The sequence below is a fragment of the Rhineura floridana genome, chromosome 7, assembly GCF_030035675.1.
Source record: "Rhineura floridana isolate rRhiFlo1 chromosome 7, rRhiFlo1.hap2, whole genome shotgun sequence".
Lineage (NCBI taxonomy): Eukaryota > Metazoa > Chordata > Lepidosauria > Squamata > Rhineuridae > Rhineura > Rhineura floridana.
Genome location: NC_084486.1, coordinates 39,036,253 through 39,062,397, shown reverse-complemented (window position 1 = coordinate 39,062,397; position 26,145 = coordinate 39,036,253). Strand labels below are relative to the sequence as shown.

Genomic DNA, 26,145 nt, shown 5'->3' with positions numbered 1-26,145 from the left:
TGCAAGGAGAACCAAACCAAATGTAATCCCACCACTAGCTTCAAAGATTGTGGCTGCTCCCTCAGCATGGACAACAGAGAAAGTGGTCCCATTCCAAACTGCAGGAGTCAACCACACAAGGGATAGATTTGTGTGGCTTAAGCCACAGCACAGGCAGCATGTCAGAAAATGTGCTAGTTTCAGCTTTCCAAGCACACACAATGGCACAGTGAGCCAGGTCAGAACTACTGGCATGTCGTAAGGTTTCCTTTTGGCTCAGATCAATAATATTTGCTGTGCAATTTGCTCCAAGTTATTTAAGAAGCCTCCCTTCTGCTGTCTGAATCAGGAGATATTGGCTAGAAATTTGTTTGTACATAATTAAGAGTTCATGTACCGATTGTAGCACTTGGGAGGGAAGAGCTGCAGAAAAGGCTTTAGTCAGTACAAAATGTTCCGCTGGCATCTCCCAGATTCCCCAAGAACATCACTGCACAAGGCCTTTTGTTGTATTCTCTCTCCTTTTAAGCTATTTTTACTGCATGTCTGGCGTTCCACAAGCCTCCCACTACTAAGAAAGGGAGACGCACTCAAGACGTTGTCCTCCATCGCCAGACTTTGGATAGGACAAGGATCAAAATGTTAAATGAAAAGTACTTGACAATTATGTTCACCATCCCTCCATTTCTCAGAATGAAAACATGTCTAAAATAACATTTTTTAAAAAGGGTCAAAAAGTTAAGGTAGATGTTGCATTTTTGTTTTCAGAAAAACAACATGGAAAAAACAAAACCATTTTATGTGAAAACTATTGTATTCTTGTTTTGAAATTGTGATTTTTTCCACAAATAGGACTGGCAAATTGCAACCCAGGAATGATTCCTTTATCTTTATATCTTCTCCTGAATTGGAAGATTAGTAGTCTAGGTGTGCTATATAGCAGGTTGGGAGGACTGAAAGGCAGTGAAAGTTAAAAAGTACAAGATGGACCTCCAGGTTGCAATCCAAGAATCCCATCCCTTAAAGAGGCAAAGCCTTCATCCTGGTAGATCCGGATATTAACAAAACAGTTCTGCTGGCACAAGGACTTTTGGCTATGCAATGGAACTGCCTTGCCCTCTCATCTCCCTGCATGCCCTCTAAATCTGTTCTGAGGGTTTCTCCAACCCATCTTCTCTACTCATGAGCCTCTTAAAAAGCCACAACCCCCCCCCAAAGGGGGAAGAAGATACTGCAGCTGATTTTGTCTCCAATTCAGCAATAATTTAAAAAGGGGAAATCTCAAGGTTGGAACTTGGCAACCCTTTTCACAAACAACACTCAAAAAAGGCATATTTACATTATATTGGACAGATGTAACACCATAAAGCGCTGCACTCTTTAGATGGCAGGTTCATAACAACACTGATTCCCCAACTGACCTTCAGTTAGATGTTTTTGGGTGACCATAGGGAATCCAGAGGATCAATGGTTTTAGCAGGATAGCAAATTTTTGAGTTGCACAAAACGTTATTCCCTACTTAATTACAAGGTTTGTACAGTTTGCTGTGTAATAAAAATAAAGTAGAATGTAGACTGCTCACAAATTTTACAGTGTGCATGTTTAAGAAAAGAAATAAAGAGTGTATTCAGAGTGTGTAAAGTTGTAGTCAGAAGACACCTTGGACAAGAATTTGTTAGTACAAATGATGACAAGCTTCCTATGAAATTGTAAGAGGTAATGTATATTTGTGTAAAGGATATTAGAGTTTTCCATACAGCATTGCATATTGGACAGTACGTAGAGAGAAATGGGTAGCCTGATCAGTAATGAGAAAATGGAAGAGATTCACTACTTGTTAGATATTTTAGCTGCTTGCAATTACCAGTATTGGAATACAGTAGATGTACACCAGCTGTATGCTGGCATGCTACATAAACACCAAAGCATTCTTAATGTAAAGTTATGACCCTCACACTGTGACAATTTGGACATCCGTGACAAACATGAAATATGTGGAGAGAAGTCCAATCTTAATGGTCGGCCTTTAGTTACAGCTAAAAGGACATCCGTAGCATTTAAAGCTGGTTAGAAATCATGCGTGCCTGTTCTATTGTCTGTCTGTTGCACTCAGATCCTGCTTGTAGGCTTCCCATGAACATCTGGTTGGCCATTGAGATAACGGGATGCTAGACGAGATGGGCCTTTGGCTTGATCCAGCAGGCTCTTCTTATTTGTCACTGAAGAGACCTGAAACTTCCCCTTAACCTGAAAGCAATAGGGCATGCATAAACTCACATTATACTGGCATGTTACCATAAGAAATTCATACAAGACTAACTTCAAGAGACCTTAGTATATACTGTGGGAACGAAGACATTCCTATCCCTGTGTGAAAAGTGGCTGTGAGGACCTGAATTTATTCCAGCTCCATGTATGCCCTTGTATGCCATAACTGTCCATACAGGTCACGCAAGGTGAGAAAGCACTGTTGGCCGAAGCTAAGCATAATTTACTTAAAAGGAAGCTCTACTGAGATTTATTGTTTAAACCACTCTGGGAATTGTAGCTCTGTAAGGGGAATAGGGGTCTCCTAACAACTCACAGCACCCTTATCCAGCTGCAGTTCTCGGGATTCTTTGGGGGGGGGAGCCATGACTATTTAAAGTAGCATGGTACAGTAGGGCCCCGTTTACCGGCGTTCTGTTTTCCGGTGTTCCGCTGATGCGGCAGATTTCAATGAGGGGAAATTCCCCATTTTAAGGCCGTTTTTGCACTTTTGCGACATTTTCACATGATGCACCCCATTGTTTTCAATGGATTTCGCTTTACGGCGATTTCCGCTTTACGGTGGCAGTCCGGAACGGAACCTGCCGTATCAGCGGGGCCCGCCTGTACTGCTTTAAATGTGTAATAGAGTAGATGAAGTAAAAAAGAAAAATGGAGTGTTATTAATAGCCTGTCGGCCACATAGCTTATAATTCCTATGCAGATTATATTAGAGGCACAGAACACTAGTGACAGAACCTTTGTCTCCCCAAGTCCTGTTCAGACATTCTCTCTACATGACTGAGATTACACAGATTACAGAAGAATACACATGCTCACTCTGCTGCCATCCATGTGATGGGGGCAGGTGTGAAAGGGGGAGAAGCCTACAGAATGCACAAAGGCTATCCCTGTAAGCTAGAACTTTGTGTTCTCCCTTTTAGACCCCCAACATGAGGACAGCTTCGGGGAGGGATTCAACTGCAGAAACAGAATTTCCTGAACAGGACTCTAATCTAGTTCTACACTCAAAAAGTGGTGTCCAAGGAATCATCTGAAATTTCCCCCCTTTTAGACACATTAGTATTTTCCCTCCTAAGATGGCCAGTTAAACAGCCAATTGGGATTCCATTAATATGTTATATTCCTTGACTTTATTGTACATTTAAATAACTGACACAAGTAGTGCAAGGAGGAGGAAACTGGTGCAAAATTGCAGAAGCATACTCCTGTGATCAGAAATTTCTGGTTTTCTCATGAAGCCATTGCTCATGAAGCTGTGGCTGTAATATTAGCATTTCTCGCCTTCCACATTCTACTGCCCATGTAGGTAGAGCATTGTTAAATACACAAAAACATTCCGAATGTAATGTATGAATCTGCCCTTAAAATTTAACAGAAACCAGGATACACAGAATATCTTCTACAAGCAAGTAAGCGCTCAAGAGGAGATGCCATTGTTGTGCTTCAACCGATGCAACAGAACTGTGCTGTTTTCCTCAATCATCCTTATGGAGTAGACTTTTTAAACATTTAAATATAGAGAGCTGCTTTACAGAACCTTCTGTTGGCACCAGTTGATTTCCATTTTTCCTACTCCCAAGCCGCTGAAAAGAATACAAGAACAGACAACATAGCAGTCGAAACAATTTATTTATGCTTCTTTCCAGAGGCTTGCTATGTGTTTAACAGCAGTCATCCTCTGACAATATTTCCACAGATAGCTAACAGAGAAACCGCTGAGAAAAAGCAGACTCAGCAAAAACCAAGATATCTAAATACAGGAAACAGTTAACATTCTTCTGTCCTTCAAGTGATCCTATCCTACTGTTTTATCACATCCATCTTCAAAGGAACGGCTTAAGACCAAAGCCTGCTGCCTTTTGACTCTGCCCTCCAGGAGTTTAACTTGAACAGTAACAAGGGTCCAATTACCCAGCCAACTTTCAGCACACATGCTCCAAGGTCAGCATAAAGAAGTTTAAATAACCATCCCTTCCCAATTAAGCAAACAGGTTCTTCTCTGAAAACTGATTGTATCTTCTTACTTACAGAAATCACACCCTCCTGGAACAGGCTGTTGGAAAACTAAAAAGGTTTTATAAACTGTTGTGTGCCTGCAGTTTACTGGATCTGATAAAAAGAAGACCAGTAATGGATTGTTCTTTACTACACTGTAGTCCAAGCAATGGAAAACAGCCAGGTGTTTTAAAATGGAGCTCTGAAAGTTCTTTATCTTTCCACATCAACAAACGTTCAACCTGATGAAGGCGTAAATCCCAGCAGCTGTTCTATGGGTTTGTACCTCCATTCGTCTGCCTCCAGTTCTTCAACTAAACCAGCAAGTTTTTCCATCCGAGCAACTTGCTGATCTGCAAGAGAAAATTTAACTGTGGTTTGCAATCAACTTCCAATTAAGCCTTTGAAAAAATTGCACTAACAGCCATGAATGGTCTTGTGTCGCAGACAATTCTTTCATCAGTTATAAGAGCGTTCATTTTATTCCACACCTCAGTAGGACAATTTGAACCCATAAAACAGTTTAAGTTTTGTTTATATTTTTATTCGAACAGCATGATTCACAGTAAAATGATACACAAGACATCATAAGAATATTTTGAACAGAACAGTGATGTATTTATCAAATTTCCCCCGTTCTCATCTATCCTCAAACTTATCCCCAAGAAAACCAAATTAATTATTCATGTTGCTCCTGCTCTGAGTATTTTTTTCCTGATTTAATTTTACTTCCCTATATTATTTCTCTTAAAACCTGACTTGGAAGGAGTCTGGAGGCCCATGTCAACATTCCAAATATTAACTGGGTGAAGAAGTATGCTTTTAAGCCAATAGCAGGGAATCTGTGGCCCTCCAGATGTTGCTGAACTACAACTCCTGTCATCCCTGACCATGGGCCATGCTGGCTAGGGCTCATAGGAGTTGGAGGCCGAAAGCATCTGGAGGGGCACAAGTTCATGTACTTGTTCTAAGCCACGAATGCCCACATTTAGGCTACAACAGCTGCTCTTCTCCAACTATTTTGTCTCACATGAGTTGATCCTAGCTCTGGTATCTAATCGTTTAACATAAACAAATGTCTTCAGAATTTATTTGCAATCACTTTCCTCTAGTCTTCTAGAGATAGAACAGCAACAAAGCAGGACTCCAAAGCAGGATCACCTCCACATTTGCTCCATACAGAACAAGCCACCAAATCACAAGGACAGTGTGTCATAGGAGGAAAACAGAGGCAAGGTGCTCCATATCAAGTAAGTGAACCATGCCACACACTACAGGAGGAGGAGATTTTTCTAAACTCCAAATGTGGCTTCACATTATACCCCTCAAGCATAAAGCCTGTGAAGCAAGGCTCCCTGGTATTATGCTCACTGACTTTCCTCAGAAGATGATGGAAAACTCTTAAGGTCTTCAATGATGAAAATCCTTTGACACCATTGTGTAACAACTGGGACACCAAATTACAATTACAATAGCCAAAATAAAAGGAAAGAAGGTTTATTTATATTATCAGAATCCACTCCCTAGACCCAGGAACTAGACACCAACAAAAATGCTTTTATGCTGTAAAGGTGAAGATCCGAAAGGGGCTCTCACTTCAGAACAGCCATCTAATGAAGATAGTCTTCATAATAGTCTTGGATAGATTATTGCAATTGAAGGACCCTTGTCCAATCTCTTGGGCCACAGAATATGGCTGAGCAGTACATTATTTAGTTTTATACACAAAAACGTTAATCTAGCCAGATAACACTTTGAACATTTTTCACAAAACTATAAAGATCCCTTCCATCTTGATGTCACTTCAGAAACGCCAACTGATTTCCAATACACCACGTGAGCCAGGAAGGAGGAGAGATCAGATAAAAACCAGCTGACCAGAGGACAGACAGAGAGAGTGTTAACAGCAGTATTACATCTCGCAAGGCTTCCTAGTATGAGTGCAGGATTCATACTGCTCCTCTTATCTATACAATACAGGATAAAGTAATAGAGGTTACAGAACTTATCTCCAAGAACTAGACTGCAGAGATAAATATTGTTTTTGCAGTTCTATTACACAAGATAACATTGTGTCAGGAGGTTCACTAGAGATCAACTAGATTACTATTCTTCCCCCCACTCCTTTTTATTGCCACTCACAAAATATTATGGAACTTCTATAAATACTGCATATCCATTGACACTTTTATACCATGTTGGGAATACTTACCATGTTTCACTTGCTTTAATGTGGATGCAACCTGGTAGCTGAAAACGGATTCACAGAGGAATCGCTCTGAGCCATCTGTAAATAGAAGAGGGAGACAATTAAGTCTGTCCTAAGACTGTTATGCTCCCTATGTCCAGCTAACTGTGCCACTGGAAACAATTGTTTTATTTTTGTTCCAAGGATTCAAGCCAACCTGAGTTTTGGACTCATGTAGTATTGAGACAGATACCTTCTTTTTGTTTTTATTTGTTAACTTCTTTCTTAAAATGAAATGAACAGAGAATGAAAAACAGATTAACCAACTGCGTGCAAGGCTCCATAAGAGCCTTGCTTGATGAGACCTATCGTTTCTCTAATCCAGCATCCCAACAAGAGACAGCCATATGCCTCTGGGAAGCCCACAAACAAGGCACAAGAGCAACAGCCACCTCCTGTAGCTTGGGTATTCCAGCAATGGGTATTCAAAGGCACACAAAGAAGCAGCATTCAGAGCGTCTAGACTAGAGAGCTGAGGGTGGGGTGGGCAGGGAAGCATCAGATCAACCTCCAGAGCCACTGCAATGCAGAAGACCACCAATATCCCTTCTCAGAAAGAAGATTCATTCATCACAGCAAACAAGTTTAGAAATGCCATGTCAGTCACATAGAAGAGAACAATGGTTTTGACTCACCACCACCATGACCGTCATGTAGCGTTCTGTTTAGAGATTCTACTATAGAGTGATTTCACAAGAGGTTCCTGAAACTGTCTTCCAAGGGAGAAAAAGTGTAAAACCATACATAAGATGGTTTATTTACCTTGGGGCGGGGTGGGGAGTGAAATCAAAATGCATCTGTAATCTGCTTTGGGGGGTCCTATGAACATAAATTATAGTGCTTCAGTTGAGCCCCACTACTGTTAGGAAGAATTTGTCTCACTTGAGACGTTTGCGTTTTCTCTCCTTTTCCTTGGAGGTACCCACAACTAGCACAAAGAGCTGGAATGCAGGGGTGTGTTGTATTTTGCCACAACCAATTTTCTTATGGGAATATGACTACTGGAGGAGTTTTGCTTCATATTGATGATCTGCTCAGTTGTCTCAAACCGAACAGTTGAGGCTGGGGAAGATTCTGCACCAGCCAACACAGGTCAGTGATTGTGAGTGTGTGTGCGCGTGCGCACGCGTGAGTGCACGCCTGTAGGCTGCCCTTCACAGTAGGATGCATGTAATTCAGCTGCTTTTAAAGGAGTCATCTCAGCACTCTCTGTGCTACAGGCACTTATTGGCCTTATAAACCTGGCTCACCCCTGCTCTGCACTTGCAAGATCTGAGAAATAATTTAGTACAGGGATTAATTACCTTAGTCTAACTCAAGCCAGGGTTTGTTTGTTTTAACTGGATGACCTTCAGGCCCGTTTTCAATCTTATACATCTCTTCATTCTGCTGCTGACAATTATCTGAAGAGTTCGCCTTGTAGTTTTATTAATATTTCAGCATACAAAAGAGTTCCTAATGCTTAATATTTAACATGCTACCAACTTGACCCCACCTGATGAGTTCAAATAGAAAATGGCAGGTGTCCTGCTGTTCTGAGAAGACTACACAGAGAGGGCCTGGGGAAGCAATATGCTCGTGGAGGGGTGTGGGGGAGTCTTGCCTTGGGAGGAAATGGCCTGGGTGAAATGCTGAATGTACAGCAGTTATCTGGTGGGAGAGAGGACTGTCCTGGCTCCTGTGGGCAGCCCTGCATAATGCTCCCCACCCAGGGTGGGGAGAAGGGGTTGGAGGGTGAGCAAAACTGCACTGCACGTATTCATATTTGTAGCTGTACTTTATTGGGTGCTCCACTCTACTTTTATTTACAATTTTCACCAAAAGGGGGAGAGTGTCCAAACTAATGTCCAAACTAGTGTTCTAAGAAACAGAGTGCTCTCTCATACAGCTGACTTCCAGCAGGCAGGCTGAAGGAACTCAGCAACACATATTATGGTTGCTGTCCCTGCCGAGACAGATGATGCACTTAAGGCTGCAAAATGCACAATCAAGCCAAAGGACATAAGAGCCCTTTGAAGGACAAACATCTTGCTTCTGTCAGACTGTGCTTCTATAACTCATCTGAGTAAAGCTGCACAGGCATTAAAGTCTTGCAATGCATTATTAGCCACCTAGGTATCGCTGGGCACAATTCAAACATAGTTTTGTTGGTATGTGCTTTCAAGTCGATTACAACTTATGGCGACCCTATGAATCAGTGACCTCCAAGAGCATCTGTCATGAACCACCCTGTTCAGATCTTGTAAGTTCAGGTCTGTGGCTTCCTTTATGGAATCAATCCATCTCTTGTTCGGCCTTCCTCTTTTTCTACTCCCTTCTGTTTTTCCCAGCATTATTGTCTTTTCTAGTGAATCATGTCTTCTCATGATGTGTCCAAAGTATGATAACCTGTTTCATCATTTTAGCTTCTAGTGATAGTTCTGGTTTAATTTGTTCTAACACCCAATTATTTGTCTTTTTCACAGTCCATGGAAGCTCTCCTCCAACACCACATTTCAAATGAGTTGATTTTTCTCTTATCCACTTTTTTTTCACTGTCCAGCTTTCACATCCATACATAGAGATCGGGAATACCATGGTCTGAATGATCCTGACTTTAGTGTTCAGTGATACATCTTTGCTTTTGACAAACATAGTTAAGCACCTTTAAATCTGTTTGTTTTTGTGGGACTTGAAAGTGCTAACGTTCTGGCAGATCACACCCACTGTCTTTTATATGTCCTGCTATTTCTACTACAGGATATGTTTAAAGATCTTGGTTAAGTGCAACTGACAAAGGAAGGGCAAGCATCCATGCCAAAAAGCATGACCACTAACTAAGCCAAGAGAACCATTTGACTGAAAAAAAAAATAAAGTTTAGCAGATCTTTTAAGACTCCTTTTCATCTTTGAGCTTAATGATGTACTTCCTTGTTCACTGAAAAAAGAAGAAATAATCCACCCCGAACACCAAAAGCCATCTTGCAATCCATGGTATTTATGTTCGTGCAGAACAATCTGTAATTAAATTCTCTTAAAGCTAGATTTCTCCAGATAGGAACTAACACAGAATTTTCCACATCATGTCTAGCAGCCACAGCCTGTTCATCTTACAGCCAGGATTGAACAGTCAGGTTATACTTTTCAAAGAAGTAAAACTCTTATAAGAACAAACAAATACTGACTTGGACAACATGAGCACCAGTTGAATCCTGGCCCAATATGCTAAACATCACCACTTAGGAGAGAGTCAGACAGACAAAAGTTGCTCATGTGCTGCAGCCTATAAACCTCCAATATAGTTTAGAGTTAGGACCCAAAGAATCATGGAGCTAGTTCTGCCGTGAACTTCTGCGTCTGAAATAGCTTTGAACGTCTGCATTTTAAACAGTAGTCCTTCTGGCTGTTTTTTGAAACAAAGGCGAGCAGGGTGGCCAGGTATCAAAAGAGAGAGAGAGAGACCGACAACAGGGCTGCTGCATTTTTAATAGTTACATAGAAGATAGAATTTCAGCAGGAATAGCCAAACTCAAGACGTCTTCTTCTATACAATTATCAAAGGTGCAGGAGCCTTGTCTTCTTTTTCATCTGGCTAGCCTGCCAAGGGGGATTTCAAAAGTATCGACCATAAGCTCCCACCACACACTGACAAAGGGTATGAGAAGCACAGCCACCACAGCTGATAAAGAGCAAGCACTCTTCTCGCTGGTACTGCTAGCCAAACATTATTCAATCTTCTTCACAGGGTCAGATCCAGGGCACATTGAGCACAACACACAGGAACCAGAGAGAGAATTCCAAGACAACTTCCTACATTGGATGAATGAGTATCATCTCTGTGACTGCATTATCTCCCCAAACAGGTGAACCTACAAACGGTGCTATTAACAGCAACCTTACGAATGGGAGCGTAAGGACTGAACATGCAAAGAAAAAGAAAAAAGGTAGAGTACCTCCGTGGCAACACCCTTGCTGAAGTGCTCACTCAACAACTCCTAATGAGCACCTAGTTGCAGCTTTGACCCATTATTTCAAGCTATTTATACCCCACCCTTCAGAGAAACTTTCTCATGGTGGCTGTAAAAAAGCAACAAGCAAAAGAGAAAAAATGGAAAAAAAATAATAAAAACATACATAATAAAAGCAACAACAATACAATCTAAAAGAGCAGGCACAGCAGCTAGCACCAGACCAAAACAAACAAACAAACCGTCACGCACCTCACCACAAAAAGGTCTGAAAGAATTAAAAAGTCTTCTCCTGGTCCTGAAATAAGATCACAGCAGGGGCAGGTAAGGCTCCCTGGGGAAAATATTTCACTGGACCACCAGCAAATTAGGGGGATCCCCAAAAGTTCAGTGTTCTCCTGTCTCTCCCATCCTTAGTTAATAATGGTGCGATACTAAACCAAGATGTGTTATTACTGGGAGAAAAACGGTAGGGAGGCTTGCTGGAGAAATAACCAAATGAACACGGGGGAGGTGTAGTGGATGGGATGAAGGCAGCTGAGCCAAAGGAAAAGCATCTTGGGATGTGCATACATTGGACAGCTATGTACATATGAGAGCCACTGTGGTGTAATGGTTAGGGTGTTGGACTATGACCTGGGAGACCAGGGTTTGAATCCCCATTCAGCCATGAAGATCACTGGGTGACCTTGGGCCAGTCACTCTCTCTCACCCTAACCTACCTTGCAGGGTTGCTGCAAGGATAAAATGGGAAGGGGAGAACCATATATAGTACAGCACCTTGACCTCCTTGGAAGAAAAGTGGGATATAAATGTAATAAAAATATGTAAAACAGTACTGTTAGTGCACCAGTCACTCTGATGGGTGGCACAGTAATTTCAAGAGCCAATTCTCCTAAGAATCTATAAGCAGTACTTGGCTATGCAGCTGGGATCCCTGGGTGTAATGGAAGGCAGAGGTAAATGGTTATGTCATGGGGTAGACTCCTGGGAGATTATAAAAGGGACTGTCTTCAGTCTGTTCCTGTGGCTGTGTGGTTAGAATGTTATTCTCAACAATGACATGTTAAGGAGTCTGTGGTAAGATACAATACTTATTTTTAAGGAATCAGCTGAGAAAGAATCACACTTCAGAACTGCCGGAGATCCAGACAAAATGCATTTTCCACAGTTGAACAAGCCATACACCTTGGCCATTTTCATATCTAGCACCTATTTGAGTTGCAAATGGTTGATTATTTTGACTCAACGCCTGACAAAGAGAAGCAGAAAATGCTACCAAGAGACATAAATTGAATTTATGATCCTGAGCAAAAGAAAAAATAAGATATTATAATCCAAGTGAATAAGCACAAGGTTATAAATATATATTATAATTCATGACACAGAATGTTATGGTTCTTTTGGCAATGTCACCAACTTGCAGCAAATCTTAAATTGATGAATACACTTTGAAGAATCAAAACTCAGTTTCTGGTCTAGTGTCAGCTCAAAATAGTAGATTATAATATAATACATGTCCTGAGTGGCATGAGACCACAGCTTCATCAGCCCTAAAGCAAAGATAGGGAACCAGGGGCCCTCCAGATGCTATTGGACTCTAACCCCCATCAGCCCCAGCCAGCATGGTCAGGAATGATGAGAAGAGTTGTAGTCCAGCAACATATGGGGTGCCAAAAGGTCCCCATCCCTGCCCTACAGGCTGCTAGATTTGACAAATGGAAATAACTGGCCCACCTTGATAAGCAATTCTAGGCAAGGCAGTGACTGATTTATCATTAAGAGTTATCAGAAATCTCCCCTCCAACTAAAATAGTCTCCACTGTTGTAGTGATGTGGCAAGAAAGAAAAAGGCAATTGCTTTTAAAATGTTAGTATTCCTAATTGTGGCAAAACCACACAAGCTTCCTCACAATACAAGCAATCCATTTGGTACAAGGCTTACTGACATGAGTGCTGGGCTGAGTATTATTCCCCCCTCCCCACTTTCATTTGTCTCCCACAAAACTAGGGAAAAGCTAATCGGGGACTTTGGGAGGGGGAAAGAATTTCAGAATGTTTTTAAATTTACAAGGCAGCTGAGTGTTCTTTTATTTCTCCTTTCTTTAACAAAAAACCTTGCCACACAGACTGTCCCAGGAACATGGCAGGAGTAGCTGGCCTTGCTTCCTTAAATTCTCACGGGAGGCAATGATCCTAATCATGCCCCTCCCACCAAACAATCACCCAAGTTCACCACCATCCCCAGAAAAAGGAACAGAAAATTGCCCTGACTTTCTGGAATAATTGGACTTGGGAAAGGGGGTGGTGCTTTTCAATCCACCTTCCCCCCCCTTTAAAAATACAATGTATATAAATTATATTGGAGAAGAAGAATGAAAAACAGCATAAGAGCTGAGAAAGATCCTGTAATTTCTCCAATATTTTACAACAATGTGGAAAGAATTATAATTCATTGTCTCCTCTCTCCAACAACTGCACATAATTATGTAATATCCCAGAAAAGTAAGTTGATTAGAAAAGTCTATATTTGATAGTCCTCCATAGAACAGATTTAAAAAATGAGCAGCAATGTTAGTTTTTAGGAAGGTGTAATACTGTTATGTTTCCATTTAAATTGGTCAGAATAAAGAAGTTTGTAACTTTAAGACCAGGTGTTCAAGTTGGCTCGTTTCCCCTCTTAATTCATTTTTCCTTTTGTGTCCTGTCTTTTTAGATGATAAACCCAAGGGAGGAACTGTCTTTTGTTGCTCAGTGATGTGATCTTAAGCTTCTCTTGAAGTTTTTTTTAGCTGAAGAGCAAGGTAAAATGCTTTAAATAAAACAAATAAGCTTTCTAAAGTTTGAACATACCAGAGTTTAATTTGTCATGTGATTTTTAAAAAACAACATCCCTTTGCCCAGTATTTCAAAAGTACTTCAATATTTTAATTGGTTCTAGGGGCTCATCAAGCGTGAGAACAAGTACTTAATCTTAATTAATCCAACAGTTTGGCATACAGATGTTAATGTTTATACATGTATAATATATTAATTAGCATCATGACCCATTATATAATTAGCACAACATCACACATATTCATGCAGAGTGATGGCATAAGCTACCAGGGCTGCGGAGTCGGTACACCAAACCTTCAACTCCGACTCCTCTATTTTTCTACTGTCCGACTCCGACTCCACCCAAAATTGCTTCTTGTCAATCAAAATTTATTTGGAAGTCTGAGTCGGTACATTTCTACCGACTCCGACTCCACCCAAAATTGCTCCCGACTCCACAGCTCTGTAAGCTACACAAAAGAGCAGTGCTCTTTTCCCTCTGAATGTTGCATACATAACTCTAATAAAATACAACTACCTCTCCTGAAAGGAGAAGAAGCAACTATACCCACCCATCTTATACAGGAGCGCCATTCCAACTTTCTATGTCTAGGGTTTTTTTTTTTTTTTTTAAAGTAAATGTCTACCTTTCTTGGCTGGAGAAGTTTGGCTATGTGATAGCAAGTGTTTCTGAAGCTCTTTCTTGGTGGTGAACAGTCCCCATGCTTATGCCCTATGATTTCAATACATTTTTGTTTTTACTCCTGAACTGCATATGGGAAAGAGATTATCATTTCAGAAAGAAACATGCGGGATGAGTGTGTCTAGAAACTGCTCTCAGTTGCAAAAGTTAAGGACCCTTGAAATTCTAGTCTCACAACCGGATGGTGCATTATTTTCCTGCTGTCGGTGTTACTTGTGAGCCATCTGCTATAGTGAAGACAGCTTGAGGACACCAGTCCTTGTGCTAATGGAGCAGCAGTCAAGTAAGATCAGGCAACACCATTCAGGAAGGTGTGAGAGAGCAGAGGTGACAGTACCCCCTCCCCCCAAAAAACAGTTATGGCAATTGTATAAACAAGTATATAATAGTTTGATTTTGAATATACAGAAGTAATTGTGCAATTCAGATTTATTCCTCTCTCCAAACATAAATGTAAGTAGGAATCCCATCTCTCTTTGTGCTGTTAAGCTGTTAGCTGTCCTGAGCCTTGGGGAAAGGGCAGTGTCCAAACAAAAATATTCTATACTGAAGTTTTTTATGTACTAACCCTCTATTACTTTCAAGGATTTGGGTCCTATAGGTTACTATAAAGCTACCTAGAATTCAGTTTCTTGCTCCAGCAGCAAAAGCTAGGGCAGTTTTATTCTAGATGCTATGTATCTACATTTCTAAGTAGTAGCTGCTGCCTCAGGCTTAATGAACATGCCATCTATCAAACTACACTGACAAACAGATCATATCACACCTGTAGCTGGCATTACCTTTAGAAGCAACACTCAATGCTTGTGCAATTGTACTGACAGCATAGTATGCCGGCCAGGAGTTCCAAGCCAGTGAAATGAAGCCAGTGTTTCACTCAAAAGGCAAGGGACCTCACAAAAGTCTAAAAACTACTTGGAGTCTGCACTGAAGGGGAAAAAATGAAATGCTTTTGATCCTTCTTTCTGGATCTCAAGATTTAAGCAGGGAAAAGATGGACAAGCGTAAGCAGGAGGAGGAGGAGGAGAGGGGAAAAGACAACAAAAAGCCAAGAGCTGCCAAGGCAAAACAGGAACAAGTGAGGTGAGCATTGTTGCACTCAAGTGCTGCTTGCAGGCTTCCCATCAGCATCTGGTTGGCCACTGTGAGAACGCAGCTGGACCTTTGGCCTGAACCAGCAGGGCTGGTTATGTTCTGAACTATGTCTGGAGATCTATTATCGATAGGACTGCCAGATGCTAACCTGAACATTTTGATCGTCTGTTTACGTGCTTGGAGGTGGTGCTGCCTTTAATTTAGCCTTGTCTCCTGCCTGCTTGCTACATAGCACAACTAGTCCTGTCTGATGCAGAAGGCAGAACAGAATCATGGGTCAAGAATTATCTGAGCAGAAGGTGCTGTGGTTGCATGCTTTCTTTTTAAGAGCCTGGAGGCTTTGAGACAGGCAGTCTCCTGGTTAATACCTGGCAACTCTTAAGTATCTGAATGTGCTCTATAATTAACTGCAGTGAATCTTGAAACAAGGGTTCAAAATGTACATCGCGAACATTCAGAAAGCCAATAGATTAGATTCCTCTCTGCTGCAACTTCAGAAGAGTGCACCTGGAATCAATAAGGGTCATTTAATAACCGTGATCATTAAATGTAAATGTATGCAAAAGGGTAACAAAAATGGCATACGCTCCACAAGAATACATACCATACAGAGCAATCCTGAGCATGTTCAATGGGGCTTACTCACTGGAAAGCAACATAAGAGGAGAGCCTTTATGCTAAATACAAACTTAGTTCTGCCACTTCTGTCCACTTGCCTCTAACTACTCTTATATGGGCAAAGAGAAATCCGCTTTGCTGCAAAAACCCACAGAAGCCCCTGTGCAGAGGCACAAGGATTAAAGTTTATGTGACATTTAGCAGAGCCCTCTTTCCCGTATTCATTTAAAAGATGAATATATGAAGAGCAGCTACCTTCTAACATTTCTCCAGCTCCTTTGGGGTATGTAAAGAGAGCTTTTCTCGGTGTGGCAAGGTCAGCAACGCTGAACCCGGATCCAGTTACAGAGCTTCCACTAACTCCACCAGCTGAAGAGGAGGAAGATGAGGCAGCCATTTCGCTTGGTCTGAACCTAAAGGCAAGAGAAAATGAGAGCTAGAACCAAGTTGTCCGCAGCAGTGTTCCATGTATACAAACTAGAGATCTGGGTTCAAATATTTTTTAAAAAGCCTAACAGGAATTATAAGAAAACCAAGCAATCCACTTACAGCAGACTGCAGGCTCAAACAAGCTTTTTGGGATAGTCACTAAACATTTTATTTCAAACAAGGTCTTATTTTATGCTTGTATCTGTAACCTTGCCACTTTTGTGGCTGTTCAGTTTGCTTCATGCGAGGCTATAAGTGGAGGGAGTTTAGCTGCTGAGTTAACTGGAAATGATTGCATTTTGTTTGCACTGTAGTGATTGAAGGATATATCCAAATTAATGGAAGACTTGGTTTGAGGCAAAGTTTTGTTTTAGCAAGATAGTATGTAACTTAACCTCCTCAACTGATCAATCTTTAAATGTCTAGTACTGGCTTCTGGTCAAAAGGTTTAGCCCTGGTTCCTAGTTTGGAAGGAAAGTCAACATATTTATCCCAGGCCCACATCTCAAATAAAACTGCAAATCTTCTTTTAAGTAAACCTTTGGAATCTAGGTGCCTGTTATTATGAAAACAGTGATGGAAGTATAAATGTAAATATACTGCGTTCCGACTTATGGCAACCCTATGAATAGGGTTTTCATGAGGCTGAGAGGCAGTGACCGGCCCAGGGTCACCCAGTGAGCTTCATGGCTATGTGGGGGTTCAAACCCTGGTCTCCCAGGTCGTAGTCCAACACCTTAACCACTACACCACACTGGCTCTCATGATGGAAGTATACAGAAAAACAAATTTAAGAGATTGGCCTCCCAATCTTAAATAAATTGGCAACTTTTTCTGCCCTCTTGGACCATACTATTAAAACATATCAGGATTCAAAAAGAGCACAAAAAAACAAAAACAAAATTTAGCTAGTTTACATAACTCACCAGATCAAAGCTGGAGGCTACACTACACATCTCCTGTGACCTAGCACAAAGTCTGAGGTAAAACTGCAGCATGATTTGAACATGATTAACTTGCTGAAAGCTTAATTTACACTAATTAAAGCTCAACATAGCTAATGTTGGTTGTTAAATATAAATAACAGAGAGGGATGGCAGCTTACATGCCGGTTCCATCAAATTAACATCATTTCAGACACCACAGACATTTTCATACCAGGGAAGGTTTTAATCTATCAACCAAAATTATGTCCCCAATAGCTAGATTCCACATAGTTTTGGTAGTGCTGCAGTTTCCTTTCAATCTGATGGGATACTACGCTGAGAGAAATGAATTCTTCTGAAGTGCAGACTGTGATCTCACATCCCAAGGATAAGAAACTGAGAACAGGTTAAAGTACCACTCATTGTAAAAAAAGTGGTAGTTTTAATAAAGTGTTGCAACCTTTAGAGCTCACAGAGTCCTCATCAAGCCAGGCATTCATGAGGGCATGATCCACACCACCCATCTCCACCCAGCAAATCTGAATAACCCACACACTGTGACTCCAGGCAGTAAAACAACTGCTGGATCTCTTTGTGGACAAGCAGAGTGTCTGTAGACTCTGTGGACCATCCAAGAAAGTGGTTGGATATGTTGTAGTGTGCTGGGCACTACGCACGCTTAACCAATGGGTGGTAGGGAGAAAAAGGCTCAAAAGTAGGTGGGGTGGGGGTGTATGAAAATGGATTGCTACAGAATTTTAAAAATCAAAATAATTTGTCTAACAAACATTGTCAAGTTCAAAAATATCCAGCTTAGTATTTTGCTGCTTTTTTCAAAAAGAGAGTGTCTACACAAATCAGGCAGTTCAACCTTGGAATCCAAGTTCTTTAAAGCCCATTAGGCAAGGGGTAGAAGATGAGCTACACATATTCTAGTTCTCAGACATGCATAGAGATATTGGGATCACATGCAGCCATTGCACCACCCCCAACTTTCAACTCTTGATCTTCTTCACCTTTTGCTGCTATCTGAGTACTGCTACATTTGCTTGCAACCTAATTGCTCTTAGAAACAAAATGCAGTACAAACGTTCACCATTTCGTGGCACTCTGAACTCAGAAACCTCAACTCGAGTGCTGTGGCATCTCAAAGGCCAAGGTCAACTTCAACATTTCATTTTATTATTTACTTTTTATCTGGATCTCCTTTTGGAAGCCCAGAGATGCTTCCATGGAGCTCCCAGTGGTCTCCCATCCAGCGCTTATCAGGTCACACTCTCAACTCCACTGTGAGAAGAGGACTAGGTGCTCCTAGGTCAGAAATTTTGTTTTATGACCAAGAACCAATTTCCATCATTTGTAAAAGGTACAAATAATGACTTTTAACCTGCACAACATACAGGAGCAAAGGGCTCAGGGCTTTCCTGGCTGCTGCTTGGGTGTGTTTTGCATACAAAAAACCATGCTTTATAGAGGCAGGCACCATTTTTATAGATGTCATACACATTTATTTTGCATTTCAGAGAACAGTTTTCAAGTACAAAAGGTACCAAAAGAAGTGACCTTAAGATGCCACAGGATTCTTTTCACTACCAGAGGCTAACTAACATGGGCAATCTTCTGAATTGGCTGCCGAACACCTTGTGAAATCAGATACTAGGAAGAGGGAATGAATATGACAAATGTCATGCAACGTAGTAGCCTTCTCTCACTGCTTCTTCCTTTTGGGTAATCTACCCATCCAAGTACACAAGTAATAACACAGATGCCATTTCACCTCCAGTGAGTTGCTTATGAATATAATTAGAATGTGAAAAAGGAAAACCAGTGGAGAGTCATTTTTAATTCTAATGGAAAATCCTTTTCTGTCCACCTTCAGATACAAGAAGTGTAAACTCAATTTAACCATTACTTGCAAATGAGTGTAGCATTTCTTCAGACACCCCCCCCAACAAAACATTATTAGATCTACAAAGGTCCTCCTCCTCACATTTCTTGCTCGGGAGGTCTTCAAACTATTGAATCTTCCCCCTTCCTATTGGAGTTATCAAGCTGCAAGTGACTGTGTCTTTATTGTTGTCAAACTTAAAAAAAAAATTCCAAACCTTTATGCCGTTTAGCAGATCTTATTGTATTAACTACTCCAACAACCTAAAGAAACTGCACTTTAAAGCTGTTAATGTAGATCATTAAAAAAAACACAACAGAGAAGCACAGTTAAAGCTATTGCTGTCTGTTTAGTCATGGAACACCTACTGTTTTTATTATCTATCCCAGATCCACCACAATTATATACAGCGCCTTCCTTCCTCTTTTATGAGCCATGCAGCCCATTTCCCATTTGTAAATCGCCATACTCCAAAGACTACCTGATCAGTGGCTCAGCTTGGCACCCAAGTGTTTGCTGGAAGAAATACATCTTCCACAAGCTGGCCTCAGCGGCAACAGTAAATTAGTCCAATCAAAGAAGCCTTTTGGGGAGTGTGTATTTTCTTGTGTTGTCCTAGCGTAACCTATCAGTACTGAAGCATACAGGAGCCACTGTGTGGCCTACAAATCAGACAAAGATATTGTAGCTTTTTTAAAAAAAAGGCTTCAGTGTCTACACTGCAACAGGATAGGCAACATCAGGAAAAACAGCTCACTGATTAAAAAAAAAACCAAAAGGAAAGAAATCTAGTAAGTCTAGAATCTCCCCAAGTGGTAAGTGTAAAGACTGGAGCAGTTGTCCCTTGATTTTAACTGTGCTCTGTCTCTGAATAAGGTTGGATAGTTCAAGTATCCATCTGCTGCTCTTTAAGCTGCTTAACCTACCCACCACCTCTTTCTACCCAACATGTTCACAGAGACAGGCCCCATCTGCACTATACATGTAAAGCAGTATTATACCACTGTAAACTGTCATGGCTTCCCCAAAGAATCTTGGGGACTGTAGTTTGTTAATGGTGCTGAGCAGGGCTGTGGAGTCTGAAGCAATTTTGGGTAGAGTCGGAGTCGGTAGAAATGTACCGACTCTGGCTTCAAAATAAATTTTGATTGACAAATTTTTTAAAATATAAATTCAAAATGTCAAAGAAGCTTCCCATGAAGTCAGCTGTAGTTGAGCATTTCACCATAACTCAAGATGGAAAACATTTTGTGTGTCAGTGTATGACACAGGACCCAGATGAAGACAAATGCTGTGATGCCAAGAGCAACGCATATTCAGGCAGCGATAAAAATGCTCCTATGAGAGCTTCCAATTTAAAAAGACATTTACAGCCCTGAGCTGTGGAGTTGGAAGCAATTTTGGGTGGAGTTGGAGTCGGACAGTAGAAAAATAGAGGAGTCAAAGGTTTGGCGTACCGACTCCACAGCCCTGGTGCTGAGAGCTGTTAGGAGACCCCTATTCCCCTCATAGAGCTACAAATCCCAGAGTTGCTTAACAATCAATCCCTCTCCCCAGGGAACTCTGGATATTGTAGCTCTGTGAAGGAACAGGGGTCTCAGCACCACAAAAACAGTTCTCAGGATTCTTTGGGGGGGAAGCCATGACTATTTAAAGTGATATGATATCACTTCAAAAGTATAATGCAGATGCGGCCACAGGCTGGAAAACTTAAGTATATTTGCATCAATGAAGCCTCAAACAGAATCACAGCTATTAAAGATTTATAAAAGACTCTTTCAGGGCATTTATGGAAGTAAATGTAATGGTGGCCTTCTGTGGCAAAACAAAAACAAACAAACAAAAACCCACCAAGCAGTCTTGTGGCAAATTAAAGACTAACAAATTTATTGTGGCATAAACCATGCAAGCCTATGCACATCTATTAGAAAGCAATTCCCAATTAAATCAATAGGACTTTTAGTTGAAATGCATGTAGTCGACTTGCAGGCACATAGCAACAACAATGTTGTTAATCTCCTTGCTTCTGTAAAGCAGCAAAAGGTTTCATGCAATGTGCCGTAAGAGAGATTCCGCAAAATACAAGACGGTCTGCAATATAAAAATGTAGTCATCTACCAGCACGTCCTCAATTTGTGGTGGAAACTCAGTTATGTAGGCTGCTGCCACGCTCTGGAAAGAAGACGGAACTACAGAGAAACCAACCAGGAAGTCATAAAAGCATCATAGTGGGCCATGACGCACTTCAGAACCTAAACGTTTCCTAGTCAGATTTCCCCACTTGCCTAAGCAACAAGAAGACTCTGTTGTTGCTCTCTGCCCTTCAAGCAAGCACTGTCAGAAGCAAATCAGACATTGAATCAAATGGAAAAGAATTAGGGCAAAACTGGATGTGATATTATACAAGTCTTTAGCTTTGTGAGGCTGACATTTTGAGGGGGGAAAACAGGTAACTGTAGCAGGGAGGAGCCATGGTCCAAATCTGAACTGCAGGCCTCACACCAAGTTATTCACAATGGGAAGAAAGCACCCATTGGCACAATTTTAAATAGCTTGCGTAGGAGCACCCCAAATCAGACAGGGACTGCTTGGGGGATAAAGGGTAAAAGCCTCCCTGCAATGTCATAGTCCCAATCCAGCTCTACCCTTCCTCACATTGACAATTAAAAAAAACCTAGGCAGCCATGTAAGGGCTATAAACATAAATGATATCACACTGACTTTGGCCTTTACTGTAATATTCTATTGCTTCTATTAGATATGAAATAAAAGGATGTAAAATTAGGCAATTTCCAGAAACAGAACCAACATCAGAACAAGGTGTTTTTTTTTGGGGGGGGGGCAGTTTCTCACACACATATTGCTAAATTTCTCAGACTGGCAGCTATCTTAATACTGCACCTCTTCAGTCTTTGGGCAAAACTCCTCATAGCCTCAGCAGGAGCTTCAGTGTTTATCACAGATAGTATAACATGTCTGAAACTAGTAGGGCCAGCCATCAAAGTTTCCCTATATCACACAGTCAGACATTTACATTGGCATCTTTGTGGGGTCACAATTGGGAGAGGACCATTAATCATGCCATCTAGCTGCAGGCAAGTGGGAAAGTTATTGTGTTGGTTTATTCAACTGTCTGGTAACTACTTTCTGTTAGTGTATTCAGAAATTTGGCCACTTGAACAGTAATTGCCTTGTCAGAGCCCTCTAGTAAAACAGGCAGAAGAGACTCAGGGGAGCAGCTTGGAAGGGACTGCATAATAGGGTATAAAATATCTTTTCTGGCCCCTTCATACCTACAATTAAACAGAACATGTAAAACAGACTCCACTTCAGCATTATCACAAGGGCAGCATCTATTATTCCTTGGAGTTTTATCGTATCTACCCTCCAAGAATTTAGAAGGTAGGGGGGCATTGAATCGGGCCAGAGAAAATGCCCTCCTGTACTTAGGTACAGATAGCCAACTTAGATAGAGCATCCCATCATTACAAGGGAAACCTGTTAGGCCCAGTGATCGAGGGGAACAGGGGCCCGAAGCAGCTACAAGTAGCTCTTGGATGTCAATGTCCACTAGCCACTGTTTAACAATCGCCTTGGCCCTACCAAGTTCCATAGAGAGTAAGTCAGAAGGAGAAAGGCCAACTGAAACAACTTTATCCACCACCACCTTGGTCCAAGATGGCTTAAGAGGGTCTCTCATTACCCCAGATGTAAATGAGCTTTGAGTGAGCATAAGACAGCAGCATAGCCAGAATTGAATGACATAGATCCAAGCTATGCATTTTAAAGAGTTAAGGCCAGCCTCCAAATGAAGGGTAGCTCCAGAAACACATCTTGGGACACCAAAAATAGATCTAAGGAAGAAGGATTGAATTTCTGAACTTGGCCATTGAGACCAGACCCTGTAAGACTGTGAATTGCAATTAATTTTATCGTATTGTTTTGATGTCTGCCATAGCTCTGTCACCAAGCAGTCTCATTTTAATATTTTTATACTGTATTGTGGTCAGTTGACTGAAATAAAAAATCATTATTCTGTTAGTGTATTCACGTAGCAAATAGCCCCACTGAGCTTGAGCTTGATGTTGGCAGCTGTCTTTAAAGACACATAGTTAAAACCAATTTCTGCATCCTGCTGTTAATATAAGAGTTTGCTCCCCCCACTGCCCACTTTTTGATTAATTTGGAGCAAAGGCTCAGGCCTCTAGCCAGCCTAAAAATTAGAGGGGAGACACCAAAAGTAGTAGGGCCCAGAATTTTTTTCTGTAATAAAGTTATTTTTGTAAAAAAAAAAAACATTATTACCACCACCACCCTGGCTACAAGCCTGCCAAGGGTTCAAACGCTCTGTATGAGATCCACAATGGCCTGATTTGCACATGACCAAACTATGGCCTAGTCCCTAGTAAGACCATGCAGATGTGTGGGTGCGATTTCAAAACTATACTTTTGTTAATGAAGCCTAAAATAGCGTTTGTCTTTTTTACAGCTGCATTGTACTGTTGGCTCACATTCACTTGTGATCAACAACAATTCCAAGATCTTTCTTGCACTGCTGAGCCAAAGTATCTCCCATCTTACAACTGTGCATTAGGCTTCTTTTTCAAAGGTGCAGAATTTTGCACTTATCACATGTTGCATATTCGGATCACAAGAGTAATCTTGGGATGAGGCAGCAATAGAAATGTTGCCCTATTACAGTAAGCCAACTAATTGAATTCTAGTGCTCCCAAGGATGTTTTCCATTGAAACCCATTGGGCAAATCATCATCTTATTAAAAGCTCTCTACATTTTCCAGTACTTTTGAGGCTTTCCCCTTCTATCATACAGATGCATTTGCAAGGAAAAACCAGTTTCCAAGAGCACACGCAGATATGCTAAGCTTATCTCTGCGTGGGTTACCAGAAAAAAACCCATCCACTTGCACAAGCATTTATATGGATGGAGGGAGCAGCGGTCACACTTCGGCATGGTAAATACAAGCACTCCCTCCATGTACACCTTCTGTTTGGCTAGTTTGCTAATTGGACTATTTGTTATCTCTAGAATGTGACCTTCACAGAAGGGTTGCAAGAATGAATCAACAGTTATGAATACAATCTGGCATGCCTGACTGGCTGACTGATTACAGTCCCAGCAAAATTTTTTATCTCTCAGATGGGCTGATTTCCCGCTGCCCTGACAGCGTTGTTTGTGCAACGTTTGGGAGGATCCTCATCCCCTTTCATGAAGGCAATATCGTGGGATAGACGTTGTCCACTAAATACTAAATACTGGAAGGTGTGGGTAGGTGGAACCACTATCAGCAATGTAGCAAATGTTTCAGTCATGTTTTAACTAGACATGCTTTATTTTCCAAAGATTTACAAACTCGATCCTATACAAATTCGGCCCTTTCCCCTTCATTCGTGCAGCCCGATTCTACGCACGTTTACTCGCTATGTTCAATGGAGCGTACTATCAGATATAGTAAGCCCCGTTAAACACATAGGAACATTTCACTTGAGTAAACGTACATAGGGAATAAGCGGACACGTCTAACAGAAACGTGGGAACCGAGCCCAACGTAAATTCGGTGGCTGACTTCCAAATAACTACTACGCTTGCGTCATGGCGGATAACCGAATCGAAAGGCGCATGCGCTTAGCCACAGTACCAACCGGACGTAGAGACCAGACCTAACAACAGCGGCCTTTTGTTACTCACCCCTAGGCTCCAGGTTTCCAGTCACGGATGCTTTGGTGGGCCTCACGGAACTCCGGTAAGTGAAATGAACGAGCTGTCTTCTTTTACTATCTCATGCTTACTTCGTTCACCCTCAGTCACTTTCGCCTCACTATGAGAGTAGAAGTACGACGCCGGCGAGGAAGACGTGCGCGTGCTTGAAAGGCGTGCAGGAACGAGCACGCCCTAAATACGTAGAAGCGCCTCAGGCCGGGGGAAAGCGAAGGGAGGGTGTTTTATTTGTCGTTGAATGGAAGGACAATGGTGGGTGCAAAGGCCTGAAGAGAAGTCATATACTCGAGGAACTAACCCCCTTTGAATATCTCACTGGGGACACAAGTGACTTGTGTCTTTAAACACCTGTATAAGAGGTTGAAATTCACCCAGTAAAGCCTTCCACTTCACCACATCTCTATAATGGAGAGAAAGCGTAACCAGTTTCATTTTTGTCTGTCATGTTGCTGTGAGTGGCGCAAGGGCTCTGCCAGAAAAAAATGGCAGATCTATGCCCAGCAAATTTGCAAACCTTTGCTGACTTATTAAGGCCCACTAAGAATGGGGCATTGATTGTTTGGCTGAACTTTGATTATTCTCTTGTTGTGATTTTATCTGCTGTTTTTATGTATTTTGTTTATTAATTGCATTGGGTGGTTTCAAGTTATATTATTGTACTGCACACTGATACCACATTATGATGGATGCATCAACATTTTTAAACAAATAACCCCCCCCCCAACTTTTGTCCATGCGATGACGGTACTCCACAAAGAAGTGGGGGAGGTAAGATCAGGGAGGACTTTCCAGGACTTTCAATTTCCAATTCATTTAGAACGAGAGGTGAACCTTTGGCCCTCCAGATGTTGCTGGACTACAACTCCCATCACCCCTTACAATCATGGCCATGGCCAGGGTTGATGGGAGTTGTAGATCAGCAACATCTGGGGTGGCCAAAGGTTCCCCACACCTGATTTAGAATATCTGTAACTCATTTTTGGTTGAATAGGATCCTCAGGGCTGCTTCCAACATATCTTAATAATACACACACAAATCCACACATGCCTCAATCGCCTGACCCTCTGCAGCCGCTAACTTTTTGCATTAAGTTTAAGCAAGCCCTGGGAAGTGCAGGAACTATTAGGAATAACAATAAGTTACAATATGGTGTAGGTTTTTGTTTGGTAGCTTTGCACCTTTTCTCTATTTGGGCAGGGCGTGCTGAACACAATGCAAGACTTCCACTATCTGCCACAATATGAACCAGAAAAGAACTTGTGCAGGATAGTATGAGTGCAGATTAGGGTTGCCAGGGTCATGGCCAGAGACTGATCCTGTATCTTTAGCAGAAGAGAAAGTCTGCCAAGTGCAGGTGTTCTTGCAACACTGTAATGAGAAAAACCACAAGGTGGAATTCTCCCTTCCCCCTGCACAACTTTTAAAGATACAGAAGACCTCTTGGTTGCCAGGCCCACCCTCCAAGAGGTCTTCTGTATCTTTAAAAGTTG

The 26,145-nt window shown here is 41.5% G+C and overlaps 2 protein-coding genes across 4 annotated transcripts in view; one reads left to right on the top strand and one right to left on the bottom strand.

The window, feature by feature from the left end:
- Positions 1-1,684: 1,684 nt before the first annotated feature.
- ANAPC16 (anaphase promoting complex subunit 16) lies at positions 1,685-24,871 on the bottom strand. Of its 3 annotated transcripts, XM_061635296.1 has the most exons (5): positions 24,625-24,871; positions 15,930-16,087; positions 6,459-6,533; positions 4,533-4,599; positions 1,685-2,227 (listed from the first exon to the last, which is right to left on the bottom strand). In XM_061635296.1, exons 2-5 carry the CDS (start codon positions 16,069-16,071, stop codon positions 2,197-2,199), a joined length of 315 nt encoding a protein of 104 aa, XP_061491280.1. In that variant the 5' UTR covers positions 16,072-16,087; positions 24,625-24,871; the 3' UTR covers positions 1,685-2,196. The 3 variants fall into 3 exon arrangements, with proteins under 3 accessions (XP_061491280.1, XP_061491278.1, XP_061491279.1); XM_061635294.1 differs by lacking the exon at positions 1,685-2,227 and having other exon boundaries at positions 3,862-4,599; positions 24,625-24,861; XM_061635295.1 differs by lacking the exons at positions 1,685-2,227; positions 24,625-24,871 and adding an exon at positions 21,036-21,081 and having other exon boundaries at positions 3,862-4,599.
- The window catches only part of ASCC1 (activating signal cointegrator 1 complex subunit 1), a 130,750-nt gene continuing 129,126 nt past the window's right edge, over positions 24,522-26,145 (top strand). Inside the window, exon 1 of the mRNA XM_061635293.1 lies at positions 24,522-24,679. The gene's annotated coding sequence lies outside the window, so the exon portion shown is untranslated. The remainder of the gene's footprint in view (positions 24,680-26,145) is intronic.